Raw genomic sequence first — 16,264 nt, 5'->3', positions numbered from 1 at the left:
AATTTCGATAGGTTTATAAAGTTTAAATATGGAGAAAAAACGGAGTTTAAATAGAGAGAAAACATTAAAAGTTGTCAGAAAGAAAATTTTGAAATCTTGGGGTTGATGGTTGGATTTCAACTATTTATATTTGAGAAGGAAAAGTCTACAAAAGTTTACAAAAGTCCTAAAATTAAAAAGTCTACAAAAGTTCATAACTTTTTGAATACCACATGACTTTTAAAGACTCTTTAAGAGTCTTGATCGAATACCACATGACTTTTAAAGACTCTTTAAAAGTCTTGATTGAATACCGCCTGACTTTTAAAGACTCTCTAAAAGTTTGAATTGAATACCTCCAAACTTTTAAAGTTCATAAAAGTCTTTAAAACTCTACGAAAGTCATGATTGAATACACCCCCCTTAAAATTCTCACCATCATAATTAACCAATCACAAATTCAAAATGAAGATTGAAGAAGACAAGAAAATGTCCATGTTTGGTAACATAGTTAGCTTATCAGCCAATTTTGACTTATTTAACAACTATTAATTATTTGACTTGGTTAAACAATCAATATGAGTGTTTGATTAATTAGTTTTTTGTAACAATTTATTGTTCTAAAATGTAAAAATTCAAAAAACTGCTCAAAGTAGCTTTTTCAATTAATTTTTTAAAAAAATCATTTTGCATGTAATAAGCTATTAGCTAATAGCTAATTTACCAAATACTTTTCTACAATTAATTAATTTTATCAACTAGTCAAACCCTAACTCAGTTAGCTAACACTATTTACCAAATACCCCAGAGACTTTTCATCTCAGACGAAGTGGCGGTGATTTCTTTAGTAATTTGTAAAAGAATAAAGAAAATCGTTGACTTAATACTCAAAATATGATGAGGCAGCAGGTGATGAATATAGATACTCTAATCCGAACCCATTATGAGAAAAAGGAGAAGAAAGGAGGGGATACGGCAGATCCAATTAAAGTAAAAAACTTTGATTGAAAAATAGACCATAATTTGTCGTTACTAAATATTCTTCAAAGTAATCTCCACTTTAGCTTCAATTCTTGCATTCGTCAATTATATTGTATTCCTCGCAAAGAAGAAAAAGTGTATGTCGTGATTCACGTTATTGTTTAGGGACGTTTCGTCATCATTGATCGAGCTTATTTTATAGAATAGAACAAAAGAGTCATTCTAAATTTAAAAAAAAAAATTATTTATGTATAATATTTAATTTTAATCATATTTAAGCAAATCATTAAATAATTTTCAAGAATTTTTTTTTTTTATATTTTAAGTCTTCTTCTCTCATTTATGATTTATCCGTATTTTCCTTTTTATTTTTACATTTTCTTTTGCACTATATAAAAACTTTATCCTAAGTCACTTTTATATCAATTTTTTTTTTTAATATTTTCTTCCAAAAAAACTTTACAAAATATGTCACATTGATCTAATTTCTCCCATCATTTTTTTCTTCAAACTATAATTTTATTAAGGATATTTTTCTTATTAAAAAAATATTAGAGCATTCGTGCTAATGTCATATCACATTGGGATAGAATTAAAAGTAGAGGTGTTATAACTTATAAGGGTAGACTTGGCTAACTCACCTCACCATTCCCCTTAATTTTTAGACTGAACAAACATTAAGGATACGTTTTGAAATAGTAAAATGACTTTTAGAAAATGAGTCATTTTTCACAAAATATTTTCCTTTTCGGTGTTTAACTGCACAACGAAAAATTATCTTTTTGTGTTTAGTTCATTTTACGAAAAATGAGCAAGAAAATGAACAGAATTGTATACTTCAACATTTTAATTCAATGTTATTGCAAAAAAAAAATGTAGAAACCAGTCGGCTAGATTGATTTTCCAGAAGTTTCCGGCCAGGAAACCATTTTAGATGTCAGATCTGAAAAAATACCCATAAAAAAATATTTTACTATCCGGAGAAATTCTGTCTGGCGCAGTCGAAAAAATAAATTTGGAAAAAATACATCCTGGACTCCTTTTTGCTTTAAATTTGGCTATCCTACACTTATATAACTTGATATCAAAAAAACGTTTGGGTTGAAAACATGTTCCAGTAATCACAGAAAATTCCGCTAAGTTCATGGCAGTATGCTGTCCAGAGAAATTCTGTCTGACGCGGTTTAAGGGAAAATTTTGATAAAATTACTTCTAGGCATTGAATTGATATGAAAAATTTTGTGTATGTTCTAGACTTGCTGAACTTCATATCTGGAAAATATTGTATCAAAATTCGTTACCAAATACTCCCAAAAAATTTCATAATCTAGGTCAAAATTTTCAAAATTTTTAGCCAGTTCTAGTGTCTTTTATATATATATATATATATATATATATATATATATATATATATATATATATATATATATATATATATATATATATATATATATAATCTAACTATAACCTAATAAGTAATAACCATAATCCTAGTTTAATGTTTTAAAATTTTAGACTATGACCTTTATAATTATTGTTATGTATTATGTAATGTCTAATGTTTGATGAACTATATCTTATGTTAGCTATGTAACAAGTTATTTTAATTATTTTTAGAGTGTGTACAAATGGTAAAAATCAACAAAGTATCAAACTAACAACTTAAGAGTTCAAAAAAAAAAAAAAAAAAAAGGTGACTGGGGCCCGTCTAGCCCGCGAGCCATGGGCGGGGCTGGCTTCTTGGCCCGGGGACTTTGCCTATAGCCCACGGGGGTTTAGCCCGCCCCGCCCCGCCCCGCCATCCCGTACTGGCAGCTCTAGACGTGAGAAGGGTTGAGCTGTTGAGGCGAGAAGAGGGCAGGTAGGTTAGAAAATGACTTCCTGAAAAAAAAGGGAAGTCATTTTTCCCTAAAACATACTTATTTTCCTTTGACTAAGGCATCATTTTTCATTGATTTCATTTTCCCCCTCTTGCCAAACACTGAAAACTCAGAAAACATTTTTCAGAAGTCATTTTTCGAGTTTCCAAACGCACCCTAAATTTTAAATCATGTTAGGCCAAACTAAAGAATAAAAAACAAGATCCAGCATGGCCCATAGCCCTTTTTTTTTTTTTTTTTTTTTTTTAAATGTAGTAAATAAGAATTATATATTTCAATATAAACTATTGTTTATGTAGTTACACATTTTCAATAATAATAATAAATCTTCATTGAAACAATAGTGAATAAATTATTTTACAAATTATAAATACTTAGAAGTTTCCTTTTGCATTTAAGTTTATATTTATTTGTCAGGCACCTTCTACTCAAATGGCATGTATGTAGTGACCACTCCCATGTGAGAGGTCATGAGATCGAGCTTCAGTGGAGGCGTTGTTGACTCTTTGTAATTCATTAGGTTGAAAAAGTATGTTTGAACAGATACTACTCTATAATAGAGTCAATAACATTCAAAAAAAAATTTATATTTATTTTATTGCACCCATTGCACAATTAAATTAATGCCCAACATGAAAATTAAAATAAGTAATACTTAGTACAGTTTTTAAATATTAAATAATTAATATAAAATAAAAATTATTATTTTCAATATAATCAAAATGAATATTCTCAACTTGTAATAAATGTAGTTGTAAATATGAGTATTGTAGTAAATAGTATATAATTGAGAATAAAAATGATGTTCTAACAATTTTCATATTAAAATAAATTAAGTTTTCTTAATGCGATATTGATGAGTAAGTAAAACTTAACTTTTTTTTTGTGTGTGTGTGTGTGTGTGTGTGTGTGTGTGTGTGTGTGTGTGTGTGTGTGTGTGTGTGTGTTAAAAGTGACATGATTATAATATGCTTACTGATTGATGGATATATTGGACCCGGAACGAACCGACCCAGAGAGACGGACCCGAGAAGCCCCTCGGCCCAGTCAAGTGGGCCGTGGCCGAGTCGGCCCAAGGCATCTCGGCCTTGGGCCGAGTCCGGCCACGGGTGGGCTCGGTACACCCGAGCCCACCACCATGGACTCGGCCACTGCCCGGCCGGTCCGTGGTGGACTCGGCAACTCGGCCCTGCTGAGTCGGCTGGACTCGGCTAGGCCGAGCTCGGCAGCTCGGCCATGCCGAGTTGGCCCGCCTTGGACCCGATCCCGGGGGGGCGCGGTCAAGGCGGGCCGATCCAACTAACCCCGATTCTAAGGGTACGGTTGGGGAGTTTGAGCTGGTATAAAAGGACTCCCTCTTGTCCTAACAAAGGACCAGATCATTACACAACACAATAGATTCCTAAATTGCTATCTTCTAGCCTTATTGTCCTAATCAAGCCTTGTAATAGCTTATTAGCGATAATTAATACAATATACGGTCCTTGCGACCTACGGTCCCCGCGACCTTATTATATCTCTGTGTCACATTATTTATTTCGTACGTATACTTATCCGGGTTTAATAATTCGGGCTACCCCCGGGGAATTAAATCCATCATTGGTGCTCTCGTTGAGAGCTGCTGTACAAGCTTGAGCGCTCTCCCCATTATCATTCATCCACAGCGATGACGAGACGAGATCCAACTCTCGCCACACCAACGGTTCCCGCGGCACCCAGCTCGTCGCAAACGGGAACGGCCCCAACAGGACCCCCAGCGTCCAACCGGCCGCCTCCAACAGGTCGGGAGGAGACCTGAGGGCCCAGCTCACCAACCACCGCAGCAGTGGTGCACCACCCCTCGTGGCTCCCGCTGCTACGGCTCTCGCTACCGCTCCAACTCGCGCCCTCATCCAGGACGGGGTGGCGGTCTTCGAACAAGCCTCCACGGCACTGGCCCGTGTTGCGGCGGGCCTCCGGGCAGAGGAACAAGCCGACCTAGGCGCCACCCAAGGGGGCGTGCCGCCGAGCGCCATACCGCTTCCACCTCTCTCCCGGGGGCGCAGCGGGGCGAGCGCCGTGCCACCTCCGGCACGGGCCACACAAAGAGAAGTCAACTCCCCCCGCCCGACGGACAGACGAGGAGGAGGGAGCTCCCGCCGAGACCGTCAGCACGGTGATGATAGAAGGGCCCCAACCCAAACCAGGCCCGCCCTGGAACGGTGGGCGAGCGCGTGTCGGCACGGGACAGGTTGGGTCCGAGGCCGGCCGCCAATGACCCACCAGCGGCCGAATCGTGCTCCCGCAGGCCGCCACGACAAGCGGCGGGCACTCGGAGGTCGCCAAGTCGCGGACCCCGAGCTCGACCGTAACAGGAGGCGGGTTCGCGTAGATCCCCAGACCGTGAGACCCGAGCTCCCCTGCGACGCGGACAGCCCGCCCGGGTGGAGCGAATAGGTGAGACAAATGGCCGAGTCCCGAGCTCCAACCGGGACGAGGTCGAGCAGCTACGGAGAAGGATGGACGAGCTCCAGAAGAAGTTCGATGAAAGGGACGGGTCCTCAGTGTCCAACGACATACTGTCCACCCCGTTCGTGAGTTCTATCATGGAGGAACCCCTGCCCAAGGACTTCCGTTTCCCCACCGTCAAAGTGTACTCGGGAACCACAGACCCGCGGTCGCACCTCACCAGGTACAGGGCCGCCATGATGATTACCGAGGCTACCGACGCCATCCTATGCAGGGGGATTCTTTGCCACTCTGGACGGACAGGCACATGACTGGTTTGGGTCCCTCCCAGGAGGATCCATCTCTACTTTTAAGGACCTAACCAAGCAGTTCCTGTCCCACTTCGCCACCAGCATACCAAGGAAGAAGCAGATCGCCGACCTGTGCGACCTGAAACAGAAGAGCTCGGAGTCATTAGCCGAGTATCTCAATAAGTGGAAGAAGGAAGTCATGGGAGTCGCCAACTTCGATGGTAAGTCGGCTATACCAATTTTCAGGAACAATGTGAGGTCGGATGCTTTCCACCAGGATCTCATCCAGTACCCCCCAAAGAACTATGCCGACCTGATGGACATGGCGGCCAGATATGCTGACGCCGAAGCTGCCGAGAAGAGAAAAAGGGAGCAGGAAGAAGGGAGAGGTCGGAAGGACAAGGCCCCCCAGGAGGAACGCGGCAGGGCATCTCGGCAGCATCGTCGCGACTACGCCGAGGGGCCCAGGCTGAACCCCACACGTTTCCTTACCCCGCTGACGCACCCCGTGAGTGTCATCCTAGCCCACGCGGAGGACCAGGGGATCGTCGAGTTCCCAAAGGAGGAGTGCATGAAGATCTCGGCGAAGGGTGACCCCAAGAAGTACTGCCGTTTCCATCGCCAAAAGGGTCATGACACGGACGAGTGCATCCTCCTGAAGACGCAAATTGAGGAGCTCATCCAGATGGGTTACCAGGGCCACTTCATTAAACGGCCCAGCCAACCCCAAGGCCAGGGCCGGGACAATGTATGGAAGAAAGGGAGTGGTGGCTCCGCGCCACCCAACCCGGCACCCCGCAAGAGAGAGCACGGCCAAAGCTCTGAAGAGGACGACAAGACGACAGAAGACTCCCAGCCCCCAAAGAAGCTGTCCATTTATGTCATTTTTGGAGGACCCGAGGGTGGCGACACCCAAGCCGAACGGAAGAAATGGGCGAGGAGTCTATACGTCGGGGAGGTGACACAAGCCCCACGGGAGAAGAAGCTACAGAGGGAATCCATCACCTTCACCGATGACGACCTGCCGGATGGTCCCCTACCACACCGAGATGCCCTGGTGATCAAGTTGGACGTCAACAACGTAGTAGTGCACCGAGTGCTCGTAGACACGGGCAGCTCGGTAAATGTCATGTACTACGACACGTTCGTCCAACTCGGCCTCCCAAGAGACCAGCTGGAGCAGGTTAGGACCCCCCTATCCGGGTTCACGGGGGACTCGATCGAGACAGAGGGGTCGATCAGCCTGGACGTGGAGATAGGCACCTCACCTCACCTCAAGAAGTGGAGGGTCGAATTCGTGGTTGTAAAATTCAGCTGCGCCCACAACATGATACTTGGCCGACCCGCCCTGGAGGACCTCAAGTGCGTGATTTCCATGGAGCACCTGTGTCTCAAATTCCCAACACCGAACGGGGTCGGGGCTGCCCGGGGGGACCAGAGGGTGAGTCGTAGCTGTTACCTACGGGCGTGCCGCCAGATGGGCAAGAAGGACCTCCGGGTCCACATCATAGCCGAGAAGGCCTTACGAGACGAGACGGGTCGGCCTCGGGCCGAGCCCATAGTCGAGTCGGAGGAAGTCGTCCTGGATCTCAACCGACCCGACCGGGTCGTAAAGGTTGGGGTCGGCCTCCCGGATGAGCTCCGAGCTCGCATCATCGACACGATCCGAAGTTACAAGGAGATCTTCGCATGGGGCCCCGAAGACATGCCGGGCCTCAGCCGCGAGGTGATCACACATAAGCTGGCTGTGGACCTCTCGGTCAAGCCAGTCCAACAGCGGAAGAGGTACCTCTCCACAGACAGGAGGGAGTTCGTGAAAAAAGAGGTCGACACCCTCTTGGAGATAGGTCACATCAGAGAGGTCATATACCCCACCTGGTTGGCTAATGTGGTCCTCGCCCCGAAGCCGCCCACCTGGAGGATGTGCGTGGACTACACCGACCTCAACAAGGCCTGCCCCATGGACCCCTTCCCGCTTCCCAACATCGACTAGCTGGTGGACGAGACAGCAGGGTGTGCCCTCATGAGTTTCCTTGACGCATTCAGGGGGTACCACCAGATCTTTATGGAGGAAGCTGATGAGGAGAAGACGGTTTTCACCACTCCAGAAGGGGTCTACTGTTACAAGGTCATGGCCTTCGGGTTGAAGAACTCGGGTGCCACCTACACCCGGATGGTAGCCAAGGTGTTCAAACAAGTCCTCGGTCGCAACCTACAAGCTTACGTAGACGACATGATAGTGAAGAGCACCAAAGCCAACCTGCACACGGACGACCTAGTTGAGGTATTTTCAATTATGCAACGTTTCAATCTGCGTTTTAACCCCAATAAGTGCACCTTCGGGGTCCACGGGGGGAAGTTCTTGGGGTACATGGTTTCCAAGAAGGGCATAGAGCCCAACCCGGACAAGGTAAAAGCTATCCTGGACATGGAGCCCCCACGGTGTCTCCGGGAAGTCCAGCGCCTCAATGGGCGACTAGCGGCCCTCGGTCGTTTCCTCTCGAGGTCGGCCGAGAGATCTCTGCCATTCTTTGGAGTACTCAAGAAGACCAAGGGGTTCGAGTGGTCTCCGGAGTGCCAAAAGGCTTTCGAGGATCTCAAGACATATCTGATGTCGCTCCCCCCACTAGCCAAACCCGTCAAGGGGGAGGTCTTGTACTTGTACCTCCATCTCCCAGGCCGTGGTCAGCTCTGTGCTGGTCCGGGACGATGACGGGGTCCAACGGCCCGTGTACTACACGAGCCGAGCTCTACGGGGAGCGGAGATCAGGTACACGCCCGTCGAGAAAGCCATATTTGCGGTAGACATCACCACAAAGAAGCTCGGCCATTATTTTCAGGCCCACCCCGTTCACGTCCTTACCAACCAACCCCTAGATGCGGTGTTGAGGGCCTCGGGGTCGGCCAGCAGGTTGGTCAAGTGAGCCATGCGGCTTAGCCAGTACGACATACAATTTCGGACCCGCCCAGCCATCAAGGGGCAGGCACTAGCCGACTTCATAGTCGAGTGCACTGCCTGGGAAGCCACCGAGCAGGCCCGAGATGAAGACGAGGAGTGGTGGAATCTGTCCACAGACGGAGCTTCGGGACCAAAAGGCTGCGGAGGTGGGGTCATCCTCATCACACCCGAGAGGTTCAGAGCCTACTACGCCCTCCGTTTTGCCTTCAAGCTGTCCAACAACGAAGCCGAGTACGAGGCGCTCCTCGGAGGGCTCTGACTAGCACTAAACAAGAGGGTCGAGAAGCTCAAGATCCGATGTGACTCCAGGCTAGTAGTGGGCCAAGTCACAGGAGAGTTCGAGGCAAGTGACGAGAGGATGAGGAGGTACCGGGATGTGGTGCTCCAGCTCTTAGGCCAGCTAATAAACTATGAAGTCCTACAGGTACCCCGAGTCCAAACACGGATGCCGACATGTTGTCCAAGCTCAGCCAGGGGGCCCCGGAGCACATCTCAAAAATTGCACGAGTCGAAGACTTCGAGAGGTCGAGTCTGGAATTCTACCCAGTCCTACCCATACAGAGCCGACCCCCCTGTTGGTTGGACCACCTCAAGGAGTACAAACAGACAGGTACGCTACCTCCTGATGAGGTTGATGCCAAGCTGGTGAAGTGGCGTGCCCCCACACATGTCATCATGGGGGACACGCTCTATAAGAGGTCGTACAACGGCGCCCTACTCCGCTGTTTGTACCAGGATGAAGCCAGGTCGGTCATGGAAGAAATCCACGAAGGGACCTGCTCCGCCCACCAGGGCGCCTTCACCATGGCCCGTCGAGCCATCTTGCAGGGGTACTTTTGGCTGAGAATGGCCAAAGAGTGTGCCGACTACGTAAGGAGTTGCGAGACATGCCAGCACTTTCAGGTCGGCCCCGGCCGACCCGCCACGAACTACACCCCGATCAGCTCGGTCATCCCCTTCTCCAGGTGGGGGATGGACATAGTAGGGGCCCTGCCTATGGGGTCGGTCAAAAGAAAGTACCTCATAGTGGCTATCGACTACTTTACCAAATGGGTAGAGGCGAAGCCGCTGGCAAGCATCACAAGTACCCGGTGCAAACAGTTTGTCTACCAACACATTCTATGTCGATTTGGGGTCCCTATACAACTCATCACTGACAACGGGCGCCAATTCGATGGGCAAGAGTTCGAGGCATTTTGCGCCGAGTGGCGCATCAACCATAGCCGACTCACCGTTTGCTATCCACAAGCCAATGGGCAAGTGGAGAACGCCAACCGCACCATAGTAAACGGTTTGAAGAAAAAACTTGAATCCGCAGGAGGAGCTCGATGCCATCCTATGGGCCTACCGCACCACCCCCAGAAGGGCCACCGGGGAGACACCGTTTTCGTTAGCTTACGGCTTTGAAGCCCGAGCCCCCGCGGAGGCGGTCATACCTTCCCGGCGAGAAGAAGAATATGACCCCGACACCAACGAAGAACGCCATAGCGCCGACCTCCACATGATAGATGATAGAAGAGAGGCAGCTTCTATCCGAGCTGAAAACTACCAGCGGCAAACCAAGTCCTACCACGACAAACGAGTGCAACCCCGTTATTTCCAAGTAGGGGACTATGTACTCCGGAGGAGAGAGGCAAGCCAACCCCAAGCCGGAGGGAAGTTCGCGGCAAACTGGGAGGGCCCCTACATTGTGGCTGCGGTGGTCCGTCCCGGCAGCTACAAACTCAAGAACCTCAAAGGGAAGGAGGTACCTAGAGTTTGGAACTCGGAGCATTTATTGAGATATTACCACTAAACCACCACAAACCAACTCGACCATACGGAGTTAGCGACATCTCCATTAATGTTTTGCAAATAATGTCATAGGAGGCGGCAGGCCCCCTCCGTTGCTATGAACAGAATAAAGTTATGTAATAAGAAACACCTTTTCTTGTTTACCTATTGCACAGGAAGGCGGTTTTGTACCCGGCCTCCCCAAGCATATCCCTAAGGGGGCACGAGGTCCGACCTCGCGTACCAGCCCCGACGGAGGAGCCCCAGGGTCGAGTCCAGCAAGGACTCGACTATCGCGGCTAACATACCCCACGGGGGCACGAGGTCCGACCTCGCGTACCAACCCCGACGGAGGAGCCCCAGGGTCTAGTTCAGCAAGGACTCGACTATCGCGGCTAACATACCCTAAGGGGGCACGAGGTCCGACCTCGCGTACCAACCCCGACGGAGGAGCCCCAGGGTCTAGTTCAGCAAGGACTCGACTATCGCGGCTGACATACCCTAAGGGGGCACGAGGTCCGACCTCGCGTACCGACCCCGACGGAGGAGCCCCACGGCCTAATGTTCAAAGAACTCGGTTCGAATGGCCAGGGCCATGGACCAGCGACTCGGCCAAGGCCGAGTCGTGGCAGCTCGGCCACTCGGCCACTAGGCTGTGGCCAAGTCCCATATCGGCCCCGAGCCCCGGGTCTAGGCCCAGGCCTACCAAGGTGTTCTCTCTTTTTTGTGGAAGCGTAAAGACAAACAGGAGGCGTTCTAACAAATTTCAAAACACAAAGGAGTCCATACAAGATAGAGAATGCAATACCAAATCAAGCAGATACGAAGTTCATATGGACAAAAAGTTCAATCAAAATGTGCAAGCTCCACATGAAGCCAAAACAAACATAAGTTTTTGGCTCTAAGTGCCACAAAAAGAAATCAGTCTCGGCTCTAAGGGCCACAAAAGTAAGCAACTCCGATCTAGCCATTCAAGTCAGGGGCATCACGGGCAACCTCGGGAGCAGCCACCCCCTCAACATAAGCACCCAAGCTGGCATGGACGGTCTCCGTGGAGGGAGAAACGGAACCCGCAAGAGGGGCCTGGCTCACGAGCAAAGCATCCAACCTCCCCAATGCATCCACGCAACTAGCAGCCACACCTCCATCAACGTGGGTAGAAGCACCCGCCCCAGCAGAAGAAGTCCCACCACCACCAACAACACGGGCCGGAGTACCCGCCCCAGCAGAAGAACCGGCTGTAGAGCCCTCGGGCAAGGGAAGGTAACCGGGCAAGCCCCTCGCCACGGGGTCAAAAGTAGGGTCCTGTCGCATCAAGACCGCATAGATGTCCTGCTGCATCGTGTACAACCCCACATCGTTAGCAGCCATCCCCTCGTCCTCAAGGCGAATCCGCCCCTCCTCCGAAGCAAGCCACTCGTCTATGAGCTCTTGCCGCCGGCCCCGGGCATACGACATAGCATAAGAGGAAGAGTTGACCAAAAATTCAAAATTTAGAAAGGTGCATTGGGAAAAGGGAAAAGAGGATGGGAAGTAGATTTGATGGGAATAAAAAGGGGGATTCTCAAGATTTTATAGGGATGGAGTGGCATTTTGAGTGGGATTCTACTATATCTGAGGAGGATTTTTCGGAGGAAAATTCTATCCGCAACAAGAATTTTACCCGGACGAGGTCGGCCAATTTTCAACTCGGGACAAACGCGCAGGAGTCGGCTCGCAAGGTGTCTACTCTCTATCGTTGTCGACTTATCACAACGAAGAGAGTGGGGGACTCGTGATGGATATATTGGACCCGGAACGAATCGACCCTGAGAGACGGACCCGAGAAGCCCCTCGGCCCAGTCAAGTGGACCGTGGCCGAGTCGGCCAAGGCATCTCGGCCTTGGGCCGAGTCCGGCCACGGGTGGGCTCGGTACACCCGAGCCCACCACCATGGACTCGGCCACTGCCCGGCCGGTCCGTGGTGGACTCGGCAACTCGGCCCTGCCGAGTCGGCTGGACTCGGCTAGGCCGAGCTCGGCAGCTCGGCCATGCCGAGTTGGCCCGCCTTGGACCCGGTCCCGGGGGGGCGCGGTCAAGGCGGGCCGATCCAACTAACCCCGATTCTAGGGGTACGGTTGGGGAGTTTGAGCTGGTATAAAAGGACTCCCTCTTGTCCTAACAAAGGACCAGATCATTACACAACACAATAGATTCCTAAATTGCTATCTTCTAGCCTTATTGTCCTAATCAAGCCTTGTAATAGCTTATTAGCGATAATTAATACAATATACGGTCCCTGCGACCTACGGTCCCCGCGACCTTATTATATCTCTGTGTCACATTATTTATTTCGTACGTATACTTATCCGGGTTTAATAATTCGGGCTACCCCCGGGGAATTAAATCCATCACTGATATTGTCAAATAGTAAATAAAGAGTTATACAATTGAGTTATAACATATGAATTCATAAGTTTTTTGTTGTGCATATGATTGAGACTTCATCAATTGTTTCGTTATATGTAAACTATTCATCTTGTAAGCTCTAATTGATATTTTGAAATATTATTCTTTTTCATATAAGATTGATTAGATAGTAAAAAATTTTATTTAATTTTTAAAAATAGAGAGAAATTTTGTCTCATACATAGTATATCAGCTTATAATAAAATGTATATTTTAATTAAATCAGTATTAATTTGGAATAGTAAATTAAAATTTGTGTTACAATAAACTAGTATTTGCGCCCGTGCGATGCACGGAATGAATTTGTTGTAATATATTAAGAATATATGAATTGATATATAATTATTTAAATTAGAACATCAAATATTATATAATGCAATTAAAGATATGATTTGAATTGTTTATATATTTTGATGTTATCATTGCTTGAATTTGTGCAAATAATTGCTCAAATTAATAGCTAATGTCTAGATGTACGCATGCGGTCCTATAATTTTAAAGATTTTATTTATCATTGTTTATTATTTTCATAAATTAGGCAAATGTGCTTGTTCTCTAACAACTCAGTTATAGAAATGAATTGTTATCCTTATTCATTTGTATGAAAGTAAGATATATATTTTTGTCTAGATATATAACAATATTTTCATTTAAAAAAAATTAATATCACCAATTATATTTACACATTATTGAAACCTCTTTATAGACGACATTGGTATTGACAACACAATCTTGTTCATCTTCGTCTAGAGCTAACATCTTCTCCATCAGGACTGGTTACTTGGGTGAAAATATATAATGGTAGAATATCACTCAATTAGTTATCCTTTTATATTTTCAGTCAATTCGTAATATCATATTCATTTTCAGCCAATTATTCTTTTTTATTTTCAGTCAATTAGTCAATTAGAATATCAAATGCAGTGATATTTTTACCTAACTTTCGTTCTATTTTTAATTGTTGATGTTGATATTATTATTGAAATATTTCCATTTCATTTTTAATTTACCTTTACTACTGTTTAAAATATGCATTTACTATTGATAATGTAGAATATTATTATTAGAATATTTTCCTCCAATTTTTATTTTTCATTCCATTTTTAATTAAAATGCAATGATCTGACCATTTTTTTAGTCAATTATAGACAATGTTGCAAAACACGGTAGGCGCTCGCTAGGCGGCAAGGGGGCGCCTAGCGCCTAGGGCGCCGCCGATTTTTTTATTCTTTTTTTTTTTTTTAATTAAAAATAAAATTTAAATTTAATTTTTTTTAAAATTTAGTAAGAAAACATAAGGTTTCCATAGTTATTTCTTAGAAACTATTTACGAAAGTAGTTGTAAAAGTGTTCAAAAGATTGTTTAAACCATCTAAATACATAAAAAAACTAAAATTAAGAGCTAAAGAAGTATTTTTTTTGAGAAATTAGTGGACCAAACCGCCAACCAAACCGCCTTTGGCGGTTTGCGGTGTATAGATGTCGAAAAAATACGCGATTTGAAAAAAAAATTGTCCAAAACGGACAACCGAGTCAAAAGTTATGACTTCCCGAACTTTTCACAATTTAAAACGCAAAAAAAAAAAAAAAAAAAAAAAAAAAAAAAAAAAATTATAAACGCCGGTTCGACGCCGGTTCAGCCGGAGGAGGCCGATTCCGGGATTCTTCGCGGCGGCGACCGGGCGCCTAGCGCCTAGGCGCAATTTTTGCAACCATGATTATATATCATTTTTTATTTACACTCAATTATTAATATTCATTTACTTTTATATTTTCAGTTAATTAGTAATATTAGATTCATTTTCAGTCAATTATTCTTTTTTTATTTCTAATCAATTAGTTAATTAGAATATAGATGCAGTGATATTTTTACATAATTTTCGTTCCATTTTAATTTTATAATATTAGAATAGAATTTTAACGCAGAATTTTTTACGAATAAAAAGTAGAAATCAATATATTTTATTAGGGAGATTTTTTTGGAATTGGGCGGGGAGTTAAAATTGTAGGATTTTGTTTATATATATATAGTATAGATAGTATAGATGTATAGATAGATATATAGATTACAATAGGAATTATATTACAGTATTTTATAATATTAGAATAGAATTTTAACCCAGAATTTTTGTACGAATAGGAGAGTAGAAATCAATATATTTTATTAGAAAGGGAGATTTTTTAGGAATTGGGCGGGAAGTTAAAATTGCAGGATTTTATCTTTATATATAGTATTGATAGTATATATGTATAGATTGATATATAGATTACAATAGGAATTATATTACAGTATTTTATAATATTAGAATAGAATTTTAACTCAGAATTTTTGTACGAATAGGAAAGTAGAAATCGATATATTTTATTAGGAAGAGAGATTTTTTAGGAATTGGGCGAGAAGTTAAAATTGCAGGATTTTGTTTTTATATATAGTATAGATGTATAGATAGATATATAGATTACAATAGGAATTATATCACAGTATTTTATAATATTAGAATAGAATTTTAACGCAAAATTTTTGTACGAATAGGAAAGTAGAAATCAATATATTTTATTATGATGGGAGATTTTTTAGGAATTGGGCGGGAAGTTAAAATTGCAGGATTTTGTTTTTATATATAGTATAGATGTATAGATAGATATATAGATTACAATAGGAATTATATTACAGTATTTTATAATATTAGAATAGAATTTTAACCCAGAATTTTTGTACGAATAGGAAAGTAGAAATCAATATATTTTATTAGGAAGGGAGATTTTTTAGGAATTGGGCGGAAAGTTAAAATTGCAGGATTTTGTTTTTATATATAGTATAGATAGAAGTATAGATGTATAGATAGATAGATTACAATAGGAATTATATTAGAGAATATTATAATATTAGAATAGAATTTTATCCCAGAATTTTTGTACGAATAGGAAAGTAGAAATCAATATATTTTATTAGGAAGGGAGATTTTTTAGGAATTGGGTGAAAAGTTAAAATTCAAGGATTTTGTTTTTATATATAGTATAGATGTATAGATAGATATATAGATTACAATAGGAATTATATTACAGTATTTTATAATATTAGAATAGAATTTTAACGAAGAATTTTTGTACAAATAGGAAAGTAGAAATCAATATATTTTATTAGGTACGGAGATTTTTTAAGAATTGGGCGGGAAGTTAAAATTGCAGGATTTTGTTTTTATATATAGTATAGATAGTATAGATGTATAGATTGATATATAGATTACAACAGGAATTATATTACAGTATTTTATAATATTAAAATAGAATTTTAACCCAGAATTTTTGTACGAATAGAAAAGTAGAAATCGATATATTTTATTAGGAAGAGAGATTTTTTAGGAATTGGGCGGAAGTTAAAATTGCAGGATTTTATTTTTATATATAGTATAGAGTACAGATGTATAGATAGATATATACATTACAATAGGAATTATATTACAGTATTTTATAATATTATAATAGAATTTTAACGCAAAATTTTT

The 16,264-nt window shown here is 43.5% G+C and overlaps 1 protein-coding gene across 1 annotated transcript; it reads left to right on the top strand.

The window, feature by feature from the left end:
• Positions 1–5,338: 5,338 nt before the first annotated feature.
• Positions 5,339–7,571, top strand: LOC109184447. Its single transcript, XM_019334448.1, has 2 exons — positions 5,339–5,539; positions 5,592–7,571. Exons 1-2 carry the CDS (start codon positions 5,339–5,341, stop codon positions 7,569–7,571), a joined length of 2,181 nt encoding a protein of 726 aa, XP_019189993.1.
• Positions 7,572–16,264: the final 8,693 nt, after the last annotated feature.

This window comes from Ipomoea nil, unplaced genomic scaffold, assembly GCF_001879475.1.
Source record: "Ipomoea nil cultivar Tokyo-kokei standard unplaced genomic scaffold, Asagao_1.1 scaffold1262, whole genome shotgun sequence".
Classification (NCBI taxonomy): domain Eukaryota; kingdom Viridiplantae; phylum Streptophyta; class Magnoliopsida; order Solanales; family Convolvulaceae; genus Ipomoea; species Ipomoea nil.
The sequence above is the reverse complement of the archived record's forward strand: the minus strand, read 5'-3'. Positions and strand labels throughout refer to the sequence as shown.